At 52.1% G+C, this 16,003-nt stretch overlaps 1 protein-coding gene and 1 non-coding gene across 2 annotated transcripts; one reads left to right on the top strand and one right to left on the bottom strand.

Annotated features, from left to right (window-relative positions):
- Positions 1 to 246: 246 nt before the first annotated feature.
- Saxo4 (stabilizer of axonemal microtubules 4) lies at positions 247 to 8,972 on the bottom strand. The gene is made up of 14 exons (XM_006993853.4): positions 8,882 to 8,972; positions 8,242 to 8,377; positions 7,666 to 7,783; positions 7,375 to 7,528; positions 5,549 to 5,677; positions 5,002 to 5,065; positions 4,588 to 4,700; positions 4,119 to 4,178; positions 3,929 to 4,015; positions 3,588 to 3,701; positions 3,419 to 3,513; positions 971 to 1,135; positions 520 to 599; positions 247 to 335 (listed from the first exon to the last, which is right to left on the bottom strand). Exons 2-13 carry the CDS (start codon positions 8,348 to 8,350, stop codon positions 530 to 532), a joined length of 1,278 nt encoding a protein of 425 aa, XP_006993915.1. The 5' UTR covers positions 8,351 to 8,377; positions 8,882 to 8,972; the 3' UTR covers positions 247 to 335; positions 520 to 529.
- A 6,060-nt stretch (positions 8,973 to 15,032) lies between these two features.
- Positions 15,033 to 15,106, top strand: Trnaa-agc (transfer RNA alanine (anticodon AGC)). The gene has a single exon. It is a non-coding gene; the product is annotated as a tRNA-Ala (tRNA).
- The last annotated feature ends 897 nt before the right edge of the window (positions 15,107 to 16,003 follow it).

The following is a 16,003-nucleotide window of genomic DNA, read 5'->3' on the forward strand; positions in this document are numbered from 1 at the left end:
TCACCATGCCTGCCCTCTGGCCCACCTCTCCCCTCCCCTGCATCCCAGCTCCACCCTGGCCCGACTGATCACCATCCTAGACAGCACAAACAGAGGAGCTTATCTCAACAGGGCAGGAACCAATGATGCATCTTGTCTGCTGAGCCACTGGGACTCCAAATCTGGCCTTGAACCCTCTATCCAGACACACCCTAGCTCGATCCCTTTGCCGAGCACCACCCTTGCCGCCCAATGACTGCAGTGCTGTGCGGATTCAGTGTTCTTTATTTCCTTAGGAAAGTAACTGGGGGATCTTGGGGACCACGGAGAAAGCAGCTTGCCCCATCATGATAAACCTGGGTAGAAGGAACAAAGACAAGGTCTGAGGGAAGGCCCCAGGGTGAACACTCTTCAGCAGAAACAAAGGGCATCCTGACTCCCATCCCTCAAAGCCTTGCTTAAGCCAGGGCTTGGGAAGGGAGCTGGCCAATGATGTCTTCCCCTGGGGAGTGGGTGCAGGAGGGCATCCTGTTCCCTTACCCCTCCAGATTCAACTGGAAGCCGTGTAGCGGTTGCTATGAGGTATGTCTCGATAGTAGGGGTCAACTGAAGTCAAGGTTCTGCGGGAAGAAAGGAAGCTGATAGAGGGTGGGTGACCAGGCTTGCGCCTCTCTCCTCTGCCTCCCTCCCTGAGATCCCAAGAGCCTGCAAGGCCCAGACAAGGACAGCCAAACCACAGACGTTCTCTGCCTGCCAACTGGAGCCTTTACTGTCCAAGTGGAGGTTTGGAAGAACTGAGCAGGAGTCACAAGAGGGGCAGGCCCACAGTTCATTCACTAGACAGAGCCGAGGGAACGAATCTGGGCAGGTAGGAGGCCAGAGGAAACGGCCTCACAGAAACAACAGAGGCAGGCGACAGGGCTGAGCCAGCCTGGAAGAGGCCGCCAAGTGAGGAAAGGCGACAGAGGCAGAGCTGAGGGGGGCATGCTACCTTGCAACATGGGGGTGCAGGTGCCGCAGGGTCTCCGTGGGGTTGGGGGTGGCATCCATGCGGGTAACCGGCTCATTGAGGGCGTAGCCTCCTGCTTTCTGGGGCTGGATGCCGCCTCGAGTCCAGCCTTCTCGGTCCAGCCCCTTGGGGATGTTCTCAAAGTACCTAATATAGTGCAAGGGCCGTTGGCCACCACTCACCTCTTTCTGAGGCCTGCCCCACCCTTCACTACCAACCCATCTTGGGCCTCGGAGCTCTTGAGTCCCCTCGCCTCTGCCCATACACCTGAGCCCTTGTCCACCAAGGACATTCTCACTCAGGAACCCTGTTCTCGTTCCTGGAGCTGAGAGCCTCTCCCTCGCTCCAAAGCTGAGACAGGTGTGGAGAGCAATGAAGAGGATCTGTGGTAGACCCACCTGTGACCCGGCCAGAACCCAGGGAGGAGCCCTGCTCCACCAGGCTCCCCTAAGCCTCTGATTTCCTTTCATCCACCCAAAGAGCTGAGACTTAGGCCAAGTTTTGAGACACAAAATGACTAAGACTTGGACCCCACCCTTGGCTTATGAAGACAGAGTTGCCAGGATGCCCATAGGTACATTTGGAAATCAGTGATTACAACCCCTGGGGATTTGGGGATCTCCAGCAAGAAACAGGGTGCCTATACCTGGCAGGAATTCCTGACAGGTAATGGGGGCGGGCGTGTGGGCAGGGTAGGGACTTGCAGTAAAGACTGTTGCCTGAGGAGGGTCTATGGGGGCCTCAAAAGGGGAGCGGTCACCTAACGAGGGACAGATCTTTGTCCCCCAACACCCAAAATGCTCCCCTTTTCCCCATCACCTTTATGAGAAGGAGAGAAGTTACTGTGCTCCCAAGCTGAGGCCCAAGGGTTTAGCCCAGAAGCCATCAAAGGCTCTTTCGGCTCAGACCTCTATTGCTGGCTGGTCCTCAGTCAGAGTACTCTGCAGTCTAGACTCCTTCTTACAGCACCCCCATCCCAGCTTCTTGTTCCACCTCTCCGCCCATGTGATCACATGGTTTGCCCACCCGACCTAGGCCAATATCTGCCCTCTGTCAAGACTCTGAAAACAGGAAGGACCCTAGAACAGGAGTAGGAGAAGGGAAGCCTGGCAAGCCAGAGGAACTTGGAAGACTCAGGTATTGGGGGACAGTGTGCGTGCGTGTGTGCATGCGTGCGTGCATGTGTGTGTGTGTGTGCGTGCATGTGTGTGTATGTGTGTGTATGTGCGTGTGTGTGTGCGCGCGCGCGCGTGTGTGTGTGTGTGTGTGTATGTGCGTGCGTGTGTGTGTATGTGCGTGCATATGTGTGTATGTGTGTGTAGTGTGTGTGTGTAGTGGTGTGTATGTGTGTGTGTAGTGTGTGTGTATGTGTGTGTAGTGTGTGTATGTGTGTGTGTAGTGTGTGTATGTGTGTGTGTAGTGTGTGTGTGTATGTGTGTGTGTTGATGAGAGGTGTGCTGGGAGGAACCCTGGCTTTCCCAGCTCTAGAATTCTGCTTCCCCCTCCCCCCCCAAAACACCCACTTCCTGTTGGAATGGGCTAAGAAACGTGTGATTCCAGCACTCAGGAGGCAAAGACAGAAGGAGCTATTGCCACAAGCTCCAGGCCGGTCTGGTCTACAGAGAAAGTTCCAGGCAATTCAGGGCCACATAGCAAGACTGTCCTTTTTCTGCTGCTCCTAGATGCGCGCCCCCGCCCCCCCCCCCCCCCCGCCATGCCCTGGTCTCAGAAGCTGCCTCCCCACCTCCCCACCCCCCACCCTCCACCATCCCCACCCCCCACCCCCCACCCCGTCTCTTGGGCTCCCCCACACACACTCCTCCAGGCCTCAGTCATGGCTCAGAGCTTACCTGCTGAGCAAGCACTGAGCCTACCTGGCATGTGATGGATGCAGTAACTTAGCAACTGATGTTTTTGCTGCTGCTGCAGACCCCTGCATTTTTCCATTCCCGAGCCCACCAGCCTGGCCCTAGTATCTTATCTGCCCGTCTGTGAGAGCCCCCTCCCTTGGAGCTGCTAAACCTGCTTCTCCTGAACAAGGAGCCCCCAGGAAACGTAATGTCACCTTGGGGACAGCTTCTCAACTAGTGACTAATGGTTCTGGGATGGCATTGTCCTGGCTCTCACCCTCAGGTGGGGACAGCTCAGAGCTGTGTGCCTTTCACTTTTGCCTAGAGTGTCTGCCACAGGACAGCTGGCCTCATAACAGCCCATCACTGTTTGCTTTCCTTTGCATTCAACTTCCATAAGCCCCCTAAAGACCACTCTCCCAGTGAGGGGCTGGTACGGGATGCTCAGTTGACCGTGTTTCTGGGAGAGTTTGGTGTGGGTCTTGGTTCTCCTCCCAGAGGTTATGGCCTCATTACTTGTTCTGCCTCACTTTCAGTCTGTCAAATGGGTCTCAGCCTTCAGCCAGGAAGGGAGCCTTACCCTTGGTTGTAGGTCGTCAGGTACCGCTGATCTCTGTCAGACTCGTAGGAGCCCCGAACGTAGCTGGGGTTGTTAATCGTGAACCCTGTGGGCTCCTGCACAAGATGAAGACAGGATGTTCAGGACTCAGGCACATTCTTAGAGGTAGGGGTGGGTGTGGCACTCTTACCTTGTTCCCCACGGACTCCCTGCCAAGCAGGGCAACATTTGTCTGTTGCATCCGCTGGGGTGGCTGGTAGGACCTGTGGCTCATGCTGGCAGGCTGTGGGCTTGGAGTAGGCATCTGTAGGGAGCAGAGCCACAAGATGGGAGGCTGGGTGGCTAGCTGAGGTCATATAACTGAGGAAGGATGGGCAGGGTGCTTCCACACCCTGACAAATCATTCCGAGTTTCAAAGCACACCTCTCTGCCCCAGTCCCCAGCTTTCCGCTCCATCTCAGACACCCTTTATCTACCTCTCCAGACAGTCTGCCTGCTCCCGTTCTTCCCTGCTGGGCCCCTGTCACTCACTCTGGGGTTCAGGGTCCTTTCATTCACTCGGCTGTATCCTGTGTCCCGATCAGAGCCTCTGGCCAGCACAGGCAGAAACTCACTTCCCTGAAGGGAGCAAAGCAGCCGTGGGTACCACCCCTTCACAATTCCAAGCCAGGTGCAATTGTCCCCACAAGTGGCCCTGGCCCCCCAGGAGCACAGTGCTTACCTGAGGATGACTTATAGGGAGGAAGTCTGACTTGGTGACACTCCGTCCCGGGTGGAGGATCTGGAGAGGGGTGCACAGTGGGAAATCAACTTAGCCTCCCTTGCCCTCAGTGGCTCCCACGCCCTCTGATTCTAGCCCCCACTGTCTCAGGCATGCAGAAGGGTTCTGTACGGACAGGTATGACCAGTGCAACTGAGGAAGAGGTGGAGTTTAGGTGGAATGACCAACCCCATGGTCCTGAATGGGAGCCAGCAGGGAAAGTTGCCATCTGAGCATTGAGTGACCTTGGCCCTTCACTTACTTGGACCTCAGTATTCTCATCTATGAGGGGATGCCCTGAACTGTGGTAGTGGTGTTCTTTAATGCTCTTTCACTCCATACTTGACTGGAGAGCTTTGTGTCAGAAGTTTAAAAAGTGACTGCAGACCCCTAATCTTGAGAATTTCAATGCTCCTGGAACAACACTCACGGGGTCCCCGGGAAACGCCTGTGAGGGTGGCTGGAAGACAATGGGATTCTTGGTAGACTCTTCAGTGAAGCCAGTTTCTTCTTTGGAACCGATTGTCTTCTTGAGCAAGAGATCTGCAAAAGCCACAGTTCTCTGTGTCCCAGCAGGAGAGGGACAGACTCCAGGGCCGAGGCCAGGAAAGCAGAAGGAAGAATAGGAACTAACAGGCCAGGAGTAGCCGTGGTCAGGCCCTAGTGACCCTGCTACAATAGCAGGCCAGGGCACTGAGATCAGCCCCGGGACACAGCTCCCTCAAGCCACCTGGATGTCTGTCGTCCTTTCTCCCCTGGTGGCTTCTGAGAACCCTGCTAGCTCCAATCCCCCTGGAGTCTCCCCAAGGGGTCGGAGAAGGAAAGCCGAGCTGGGGGGACCTACCTGGGTGGTTTGGAGTCTCCTTGATATACTTGGAATTGTACTCAGAGGTCATGAAGCGTGGACCCTGGAACACACAAGCCAGGACAATAGGGACACAGTGGGCCAGGGTGGAAGGTGAGCATTCCATGATGGTAGTGGTAGCTCTTTGGATGTATGAACTCCCAGTGAGCCTTAGAGGAGGAGACTACCACAACACCCCTTCATGATAATTCCAAGTCACACACCAAGCTGAGTTCCTGGAAATAACCCCAAGGAACTCAGACAGAAGCAAGGGGGTCGTGATGAAGGGGGAAAAACTGATGGAAGAAAACACACACAAGCTGGGTCATGGGACACATGGGACAGAGCAGGGTATGGTGGCCACTTTGATGCAGTTTGATAACTATCAAATTGAAAATGTCTTGCTCTCTGCAATGTTTCACGGGGGCCCGAGCCCACATGCAGTAGCTCCCTGAGAGAGTAATCCCAGGTCCAAGCTCTGCAGGGGGAGGAGGCTGGTGTGGTCCCACAGCCCTTCCCATTCCAGCCGGAGCAGACGTCCACTCACATAGTGCGAGTTCTCCCACTCCATAGAGCCCTTGCCCTGCTGCTGGTGGAGCAGAGGAACCTCCTTGGGCTCCAGCCCTGTGATGGTCTGAGGCCCGTGATCCTGGGTGTCGAAGTGGACCTTCCTCACCTGGAGGAGGGAATACAAGTGATTATCCTGGCAGGTGAGGGGGTGCCAATCACTTTCTCCCCTCCATTCTACAGACCACCTTCACGGCAGTCTATGTGGCTCTGTTACGGTGAAGCCAGTGGGGTCCCTCCTGTATCAGAGATTGCAACGTCTTGCTCATAGTGACTCTCATACCCTGACAGCAGCCCACTGGGATGTCGGGTCCTCAGGCTACTGCAGGCACTCAGCTCCTTGTTGAGTCCCACAACCAGAGACTCCTGCCTCAGGGCCTTTGCACAGATGTACTGTGGGGCACACACATCCCTTTGATACTAGAGGGATGATGCAGCCTCTTTTGAACCTTGCCCAGTGCCTCCATAGTAACCTCTTCCCCAGCCCTTGGGCTTGTATTTCATCTCTCCTTCCTCACGTTGTATTTTCCTCTGCTCTTACTCCTTCCAATTTTTTTTTAAGATTTATTTATTTATTATGTATACAGCATGTATGACTGCAGGCCAGAAGAGGGCACCAGATCTCATTACAGATGGTTGTGAGCCACCATGTGGTTGCTGGGAATTGAACTCAGGACCTCTGGAAGAGCAGTCAGTGCTCTTAACCTCTGAGCCATCTCTCCAGCCCCTCCTTCCGATTTTTTTTTTTAAATAAAAAGATTTATTAGTGGGGCTGGAGAGACGACTCAGCAGTTAAGAGCACTGACTGCTTTTCCAGAGGTCCTGAGTTCAATTCCCAGCAACCACATGGTGTCTCAAAACCATCTGTGATGGGATCTGGTGCCCTCTTCTGGTGGGCAGAAATACATGCCTATATAATAATAATTAAATCTTTTTTAAAAAACAGATTTATTAGTATTTTATGTGTCTGTGCTTATATATGTCACATGTAGACAGGTGTCCACAGAGGCCAGATAAGGGCATCAGATATCCTGAAGCTGGAGTTGCAGGCAGTTATGAGGCTCCTGGTGTGGTGCTGGGAACTGTGCTCACATCCTCGGGAAGAGCAGCAAACACTCTTCATCTCTGAGCCATGTCTCCTGCCATCGTCACCAAAGTTGAGATACGGTCTCATGTGGCTCAGGCTGGCCTCAAACTTGATATGTAGCTAAGGATAACTTTGAACTCCTTATCCTGCTTCCTCCATCCCCCAGTGCTGGGATTACAGGTAAATACCACTGTGCCTGGTTTATGAAGTACTGGGCATGGAACCCAGAGTCTCATGGATGTTACCAAGCACCCTACCCACTGAGCTACAGCCTAAGCACACTCCCTCCAAAGCCAAAATGTGTTCAGAACAGACTGGCTGGCTGAAGGGACAGTCGTCCTCGGGACCACGGAGGTGACCTGACTGGTGGCGACAACGATGACAGAAGCGGAGATGGCGGTGATTGTGTGCGGGTGGGAGGTCGGGAGAGGGGTGGCAAAGGGTCTGGACAGGAGTAGGACCCTGGCGTCTGGGAGGATGGAGTAGAGGGGAGGGTGGTGACAGGGCCGTGGGGAGACATGGAGAGGGTAGTGGCGGTGGGGACAGTGGGGATGAAGGTGAGGTCACACTGGGGAGTGGTTCCCCACCCAAGACGTTGTCATCTGAGCTTTGTGCAATGGTTGGAAGTACTGTTCCTGCTTGCTCAAAGGAACCCACCCTCCCTGCCTTCCTGCACACGTCCTGGGTTCACTCCTTCCCAGCATGGGCCCCGAACTGACCTCCTTGGAAAGCGGCCCCGAATTGAGCTTCTCGCGCCCATAGCCAGAGGTGGTCTGGTACAGGTTCCAGGGCAGAGAGTGCTTGCCATCAGGCACTTCTAGGGGAGCGTAGCTCTGACTGGTCACAGACTTGGAAGTGTCATGGATTTGTTCCCTAAGGGGTAGGAGGAAGTAAGAGCTGTGACCTCCCGGGGCCATCTGCCTTTGCCTTGGAGCGCGGGGCAATGACATCTCCGGTAGCTAAAATCCAGCAGGGCGGAGGTGGGAGGAAAGGGGCGATGGAAACTGTACCCCATGGCTGGATTGTCCAGGGTGTCCAGGTGGGGCTGATAGGAGACCAGGGGCCGATAGTTGGATTTGTAGCCTGTGCCTACGTGGCTCCCCATTCGGGGCTTGAACTCCTCCCGACCTGCCAGGGAGCAAGAGCAAGACAGGGTTAAAGGTCATCAGAAAGGGAGGAGTGGCTTCCGGGGTCAGCATCCCCCAGGGCCCAGGAGCCACCAAGCCAGGGGAATACCCAACATCCTAGGGGATGGGAGCTGGGTAGGCCTGGCCCTTCAGGGGACTATGATGGCAGGAAACAGAGCCAATGGCGGGGGGGGGGGGGGGGGGGGGGGGGGACACAAGAACCATGTGACAGACTCACTGAAGAGACAAGACAAAGGATGGGGAGTGGGGGAGTGGGGGGGAATGGGGGGGAATGGCTGGACAAGGCCAGCTCGATAGTGTGAGCCCTTGGGTTCTGGGAATAATAGAACAGCTCTGTGCAGCAGCAGCAGCAGCAGGTCACTATAGTGGGACTGAACTAGAGACTGTGCCTCCCCTGGCCCCTCTTGCCACCCAGGGTCCCACACTGGGGGTCCTCACCATAGGCTGTGCAGTAGCTGGTAGCATAAAACTTCAGAGGGTCAGAGCATCCCCCCGAACTCATCTTCACATAAGGAGAGACAACCCCGAGAGGGAGTTTTCCCATCATGATGCTGTGGGGCAGGGCCCCGCAGGCCTGAGAAGAAACCCAGGAGGCCCTCAGGAGTCCTGGTCCCAGGCTCCAACCCCAGCAGTGGCAATCGCCCCCATAGACTCGAGGCCTTCTCGTAAGGCCCCTGTTCCCGTTTCTGGACACTGCGTCTCAAGCCAAAGGAAGAACCCATTCTCACACTCTCACACTGGCTTATCGCATACCAGCTTTCAAATGCCCCCATTTTAAAGCCAAGAGGCTTCAGTGCCAAGGAATGAATTGAAGTTCCTGACAAGAGCCAAGAGCTGGGATTCAGACCTGGGGTTATCTGAATCCTAGTCCTCTGGTCTGACACCCCTACCCCCCACCCCACCCCCACACACGTGTGTGTCTTATGGAGTACATGACCAGATGACTGCCTACCTGGGATTCCTCTCCTGTGAGTCATACCCCTCACCTCCATCTTTGACTCAGTTCCTTCCCCACGCCCCTCCCTCTGGAAGCTCACGGTGCTCTCCTGGGGCCTTAGACAGTAGGCCCCACCCTCACCTGCCCTCTGCAGCTGTCTCTGAGGTCGGCAGAGGCCACAGGAGGCAGGAGCTGCTGAGAAGCCGGCCCTCCTGAGGGGGAGATGGCCAAGCTAGAAGAAACAGAGTGTTGCTTAGCAACCAGCACCTAGCAACAGCGTCCCAAGCCTCTGAAGCCCTTCTCAAGCCATGGCCCACTGAAGGGCTGACCTGCCCAGGAGCGGAGCATCAGGCATGGCACAGACTTGGTCCCATCTCCATGACTCTGGGCCCAGCTGCCTGCACAAGACCATGAACAGCTGCTTGTCCTAACTGACGTGAAATAAACGATAATGGACAATCACTCCCGTTTTATAGAGTACCCACTTCTCACCAGACACATTACATCCTTTATCTCCATCCTCCTATCGGCTCTTCCAGGTAGCTATTATTATCCTCTCTTCGCTGGGGAACAAGAGGCTTAGATAGGCAAAGCAGCTCGACCAGCCAGAGATCTCAAAATCAAAAAAATAACCCAATTGAGATTCCACGTGGGTGGATCCTGATCCCACTCTTATGCCTCCTGGTAAATTAATGTTTACTCTGTTCTGCTCCAGCCAAATCTGTGCTAAGCTCTTTACACACATTACCTCTTACAATCTCCCAGACTCCCCCATGAGCTTGGGGCTCTTGGTATATGGCCAATAACCACAGCAGCTCCAACCAGGCTTGCTGGCTTTCCTAAGGTGTCTTTCCTTTTCAGGACCTCACTTCTCCATCTTAAATATGTAACTTCTGGCAGAAAAGTGTGGGTCCAGCTCTTGATGGAAGGAAGGGGGCAACATTGTTACTTACCTGCAAGCTGTTGTCTCGAGGCAACCCCCAGTCAGCTCCCCGGGGATTGCCCTAACAGCCTGCATGCCTCCAGTTGGTTTTCAGCCTTGTAAACACTGTGACAGTTGGATCTCTAGGGGGAGAGGGGGGACTCTGATCAGGGTCTGCCAATTACTGGGGTGCAAGTTCTGCCATCACTGCTGCTTTCAGTCAATGCTGCGGCCCAAATGGAACTTGAAATAATTTCATTTTGAACACCCCAGGGGTTAACAGCCAGCCTGTAGATTCCCTGCCTTCGGCTGTCACGAGTGTGTGAACTTCTCTTCTGGGACAAGTGACCTGTGAGGAAAAGGAACAGAGAGAGAAAGGGGCTGCCCTGCCTCGGATATCCGCACATCACATTAGCCCTACCAGCACCAGGGATCATGAGCACGTCATATCCCAACAGAGAAACCCTGGCTTCAGAAGTGACCGTCATCTAGGAGGGCTTCAGGACAAACCGAGGCACACCGGATTCTCACCCTCCAAAGTCATGACTCAGCCCAGAGGTCAGGGGCACTCAGCCTTGCCTCCATCAAGCAGGTCCAGCTTGCCAACAGAGAGGCTCATGGGCACTCCACACAGGAATCATGGGAAGACTGAGAAGGTCATCGGTGGGGCACACCCCGGACAAAGGCACAGAGCAGTCAGTGCTCCTCCGCCACCCCTGGGGAAGAGGTCACAGCCTGAGCTCAGGTTCTGAAGCTGGGTGGCATGGGCCGTGGCTTTGCCACCAAACACATAGGAAGCTTGGTACAGGGTGTGTGTGCCTTAGCAGCCCTTTCTGGAAGATAGGGACAACAGTGACAACTGCCTGTGGGTTGCAGCACAAACGAAGCATTGGCCAAGCATGGAAAAGGCCATCTACTGAGTTAAGGACAGCCCTGGAGGGAGATGCCATGTGTGTGTGTGTGTGTGTGTGTGTGTAAACGTATGTATGTACGAACATGGTATGCATGTGCGTGTCAGAAGGCAGCCTCAGTGTATGACCTTAGGTACTGTCTTGGTTTCTTTTCCTGTTGTTTTGACAAGATACTCTGAAAAAGGCAAGCTAAGGGTTTATTCAGCTCTCAGTTCAAGCATACAGCCCAGCAAGGCAGAGAAGTCAAGGTAACAGAGGCTTGATATAGCTGGTTTCGTTACATGCACAACCAGAGAGCAGAGGTCAGGGTCTGGAGAGGTGGCTCAGTGGTTAAGAGCACTTCTTGCTCTTTCATAAAACACCACTTCAGGTGACTCACAGTCATCTGTAATTCCAGCTCCAGGAAATCCTATACCCTCTAAGAAAACAGCGAATGAATACATCTTACTGTTCAGCTAGCTTCCTCCATTTTACACAGTCCAGGTTCCCCCCTTGGACAGGAAATGACGTGTCCTTAATTTAAATAGATTTTCCCACATCGGTTAATCCAGGGGCAGAGGCAGAGAGAACCCTGTGGGTTTGAGGTCAGCCTAGTCTAATATCGAGTTCCAGGACAGCCAGGCCTGCAGGACAGACCTTGTATCAAAAAACAGAACAAAACAGAATAACCCTTCCTTAGCATACCCTGTAGCCCATCTCCCAGTAAATGCTCGGTCCTGTCAAACTGACAATGAACACTGACCACTGCAGGCTCTTTCCACATTTTGTTTGAGACACAGTCTCTCACTGGTCTGGAACTTTGCCATATAAGTCATGCTATCTGGTCCCCGAGCTTCCAGAAATCTGCCTGTCTCCGTCTCCCATCCTGCCATGGTTGGAATTACAAGTCCATTCCTCCACACACAGCTTTATAGGTTGTAGCAGGCTTTCTTGGACTGCCAGCCTTCAAATCATGACACAGAGACTTATTATTATTATGAATGCCTGGCCTTAGCTTAGGCTTGTTTCTAGCTAGCTCTTTTTTCCTTTAACTTAAATTAACCCATTTCTCTTAATCTATGTGCTGCTCATTTACTTCATCTTTATACTGTCCATCCTGCTTTCCTGCTTCCTCTGTATCTGGCTGGCTCTGGCAGGCTGGCCAGCTCCCCTTTGCTCTCTACCCACCAGCCCCCACCCCCACATTCCTCTTCTGCTTATCTATTGGATGTTCAGCTTTTTATTAGACCAATCAGGTGCCTTAGGCAGGCAAGGTGAAGCAGCCGCATATCTTTACAAGTTAAACAAATGCAGCATAAACAAATGTAACACATCTTTACATAGCTAAATAAACACAACACATCTTTACATAGTTAAACAATTATTCTATTCCACAACAATACTCGGTTTCCAGGGATCCAAACTCAGACTCTCATGCTTGTGAGGCAAGTGCTTTACCTACTGAGCCATGTCCCTGTTCCCTAGGCAAAGGGTTGAGGCAAACAGTTAAAGACAGGAATTCCACAGGCTGTCAGACACAGTCATGTGATGGGGTGGAAGAAAGCTCTACTCTGAGTCTGAGCTCAAAACTGTGTCCTCTGCAGGACTATTCTGAGCCTGCTTCCGCCTCTGCAAGCTGGGAGGACACATCTGACTCTCAAGGTCAGGGGCTTTGGTGAGATAACATACCTGACAACCATGTCTGGCAATCTGTACGGGCAGAGGGGAAAGAGGACTCTCCACCAGGAAGGAAACAGCAAATACAAAGTGGCCTTCAGCCTGGGTTCTGAGACAGATTCTGTGTGGCTGGATCCTGTACAGGGAAGAGAGGTGGGAGGGAAGTTCTAGATAGCCCCTTTGGGCATCTTGGGCTTACAAAAAAGTGGCTTTTTAGGGCTGGCAGTCCCAGGTTGCTGCCGACCTTGTTTTCTGTTGTGCAGCGACATCTAGTGGCTGTAATCCAGAACTGCGGGTGAGAACATAATAGAGCTGGGACTCCTTGAAGGAGCTTGCAGAGGGGACAGATGGCCAGAGTCTGGTTCACCTACGCATCCCCACACACCCACTCTTCAGAACAAACTCGATAGGCCTGGATCTCACGAGTAGCTGAAGCCTAAGGGCTGCCCACATGGATGAAAGTCCTTGCAACCAAATTATGTGACTTGGGCCCCTCTGTGTACCTAGGTTTTTCCCACTTCTACAGAGAAGCTAACAATCCTTTCAATTGAGGTTGAAAATCCAGGACCCACATCACCCACATTCTTCCCATAATTGTTCCTATTTATTAACTACTGTCTCTGTGCTAGGCACTTATGGAAACCTCCTCAGGTGCCTGCCCTGAGGAGATTTCTCCCAGAGTCCTGGAGAAGATGCTGCAAACAGTGGGGATACTAATCTAAGGGGAATCAATGAATCTACTTAAAGGAAACTCTTTAGTCCATTCACTTTAGTCTTCTAAGACAAAATTCTATCTATACAGCTTCAATTCTGTTCTCATACTTAGCTCCTCTCTGTTCCTTCTCCTCCTGTCCTCTCATAGTTCTATCAAGTTCTCTCCATCTCATTCTCATCTTCGTCTTCATTCATATCTCTATCTTTGTTCCTTCTTCTCCTCTTCCCATAACCCATGTCCCTACACATACATCCTCTGCCCTGCTGCTTCAGGTCGGGTCGGGTGAGTCTTCTCAGTAGCTAGGAAACCTGCTTGAATGCACCTGGTAAGAAAAAAGCCCTTCATTCTGAGCTAATTGTATTAGGGGAACTCTGGGGATGCCATTTGGCCTGAGGAAGAAAGGAGGGTCTGAGCTTAATTTGCACAAGAAACAAAGCTATGTACCTAATGTCCGCCTTATCCAATTGGCCTAGGTGGTGTCTCCGTATATAGATATTTACCTTAATTCAAGAGACTAGCAGGTAGTCTGGAATGCTTATTCTGTCTGTAATTTGTCTTTGGATATTTGAGAGGTAACTCGAATAAAATACACTGTTAGAAGTTCTTAGAAGAATTAATTGGAAAAGCACACGAGAAAATCATTGCAGGAACTGGCTAATATATATTTAAAAGCTAGTATCACTGAGACTCCTTGAGGCTTGGCTTTTTCCTCTGGAAGAGACCTGCTTCTTCCAGGTACTAGCTTTTGCTATAGTCAGCTGAATTCCTGCTTCATATTTTTGCAGTCCACAGCAGGCACCAACCTAGGAAACATCTCCTGGCGTTTTACTTTTGAGACCGGGCTTCATGTTGACTTGCTATGTAGCCACTGGTGGCCTTGAATCTGTGTCCCTGCTGTCTCTACTTCCCAAGTGCTGGATCACAGGCATTGGCTACTTACTCAGCTGATACAGTGCTAGGGTTTTAACCCAGGGCTTTGTGGATGCTGGGCAAGCGCTTTAACAAGTGAGTTACACTCCCAGTCCTCTGCCCACTACATCTCATCAATTTTTGCTCCAGTCCTACCAGCCAGGAATTATTGTTAATAAGCCTACTTTACAAACAGGGAAGCCAACTGCAGTCTCACAGGCAGGAAGAGGTGGATCTTGGCTCCAAATTCAGCTTTAACTCAAGAGTCCGTTCCCTTCCCGCCGGGAAATCCTCTGCAGAGTGCTGGGACTGCAGCGGTGAGCTCTGCCACCACTTGGTTCAGCTCAATGGTTTTGCAAAGTAATGGCTGCCTTAGGCAGGAGGGCAACATCCTCCTCTTTTGTAGATCTGAATCAGTTCAGATATTTATGCTCTGGGCTACAGGTCCCCCCCCATAAAAGGGCTAAATGGAGCATGTAAGATGTCACACCATCAAGCATGCATGGTTTCACCTTGGTTGGTGCATCTCGATGGCTGATCTTGGAGTGCAGAGCCAAGAAGAGACAGGCCAATAGAGTCCAGCTTAATGGAAGGGTACCTACCATCTAATAGGGGCATTCAAGCAAGAGCCTCACAGTTGACGATAACAGCAGGCCGACTTGGGATTTGCTGGGTACCAGAAGCCATTTTGATCATTCCCCACATATTAGCACATCTAAACCTTACTACATGCGAGTGGAAAAGCTCAGATCCTCCCCATGGGTGAAGGAACTGAGGCCCGGAGAGACTGCCTGCCTTATCTGGGGTCACGCAGCTAGTCAAGGAAGCAGCCACTATTTGAAGCAGGTTCGCCTGCCTCCAAGGCCACACCGCTAACCACTTTGATAGCACCTCGTGGGCTGTGCTAGAGGTTCTCTGAGCGCCTTTCAAAAATCTTCCTTTTGATGACATGTTTTTTTTTTAATCCTTTTTTGTTAGGTTGGTTGGACTTTTGTTTTTTGAGACAGTTTCTCTGTATAACCCTAGCTGTTTTGGAACTTGATTTGTAAACCAGGCTGGCTTCTAACTCGGAGATTCACCTGCCTCTGCCTCCTGAATGCTGGGATTAAACGTGTGCACCACCACTGTCCACCCTTAATCAAAAAAAAAAAAAAAAATCAAAAGTGGGAAGCCGGGGGATGTGGATGTAGCTCAGTTGGTAGAGTGCTTGCCTAGCATGCATGAGGCCCTGGGTTCGATCCCCGGCACTGTATAAAACTGGTGATGCCACCACCCAGTGGCACAAGTGTGCAATCACAGCACTCAAGAGGTCAAAGCAGGAGGATCCCAGAAGTTCAATGTCATCCTCTGCTAGATAGTGAATTCAAGGCCAGTTTAGGATACACGAAACCTTAACTCAAAAGAAAATAAATAAAGATATTTAAGAGCCCTAACTTTGGGGCCTTGTGGACATGCCTTTACATCAGAGATCTGTCACAGACTGGCCAAGGAGGCTTGTCTAGTCATGACAGTGGGAGGTGGCTGCTTCCTGGGCTGCAGTAGAGATGGCACAGCCAGAAAGTGAAGGGAAGTCTGAATGGTGCCACATGATGGCCACGGGGGAGTGGTGGGTGATGTGACTGTGTAGACAGATCATGTGTCCGGAGACGCCAGTGGACAGGGCTCCATCTCTAGTTTCTCTGCACTGGAACCAGCAAGCCTGAGTGAGGAAGGAATGGCAGAACAGGACCAACCTTTCAAAACTGCTTCGAGAGACTGGAGTGGCAGGCCGGTCAGTAGCATGTTTTCCAGGCAAGATGAGGACCTGAGGTCAGTCCCCAGAACCCACATTTTCTAAAAGGAGGGAAGGATGGAGAGATGGCTCAGCACATGTTGCTCTTCAGCAGGGCACTGGTGTTGCACGCCTTTAATCCCAGCACTCGGGAGGCAGAGCCAGGCAGATCTCTGTGAGTTCAAGGCCAGCCTGGGCTACCAAGTGAGTTCCAGGAAAGGCATAAAGCTACACAGAGAAACCCTGTCTCAAAAAAAAAAAAAAAAAAAAAAAAAAAACCAACCAAACAAACAACAACAACAAACATGTTGGTCTTGCAGAGGACCCAGGTTCAGTTCCCAGTACCCACATGGTGGTTCACAACCATCTCTACTCCAGT

This window comes from Peromyscus maniculatus, chromosome 1, assembly GCF_049852395.1.
Source record: "Peromyscus maniculatus bairdii isolate BWxNUB_F1_BW_parent chromosome 1, HU_Pman_BW_mat_3.1, whole genome shotgun sequence".
In the NCBI taxonomy this organism is placed as follows: Eukaryota; Metazoa; Chordata; class Mammalia; order Rodentia; family Cricetidae; genus Peromyscus; species Peromyscus maniculatus.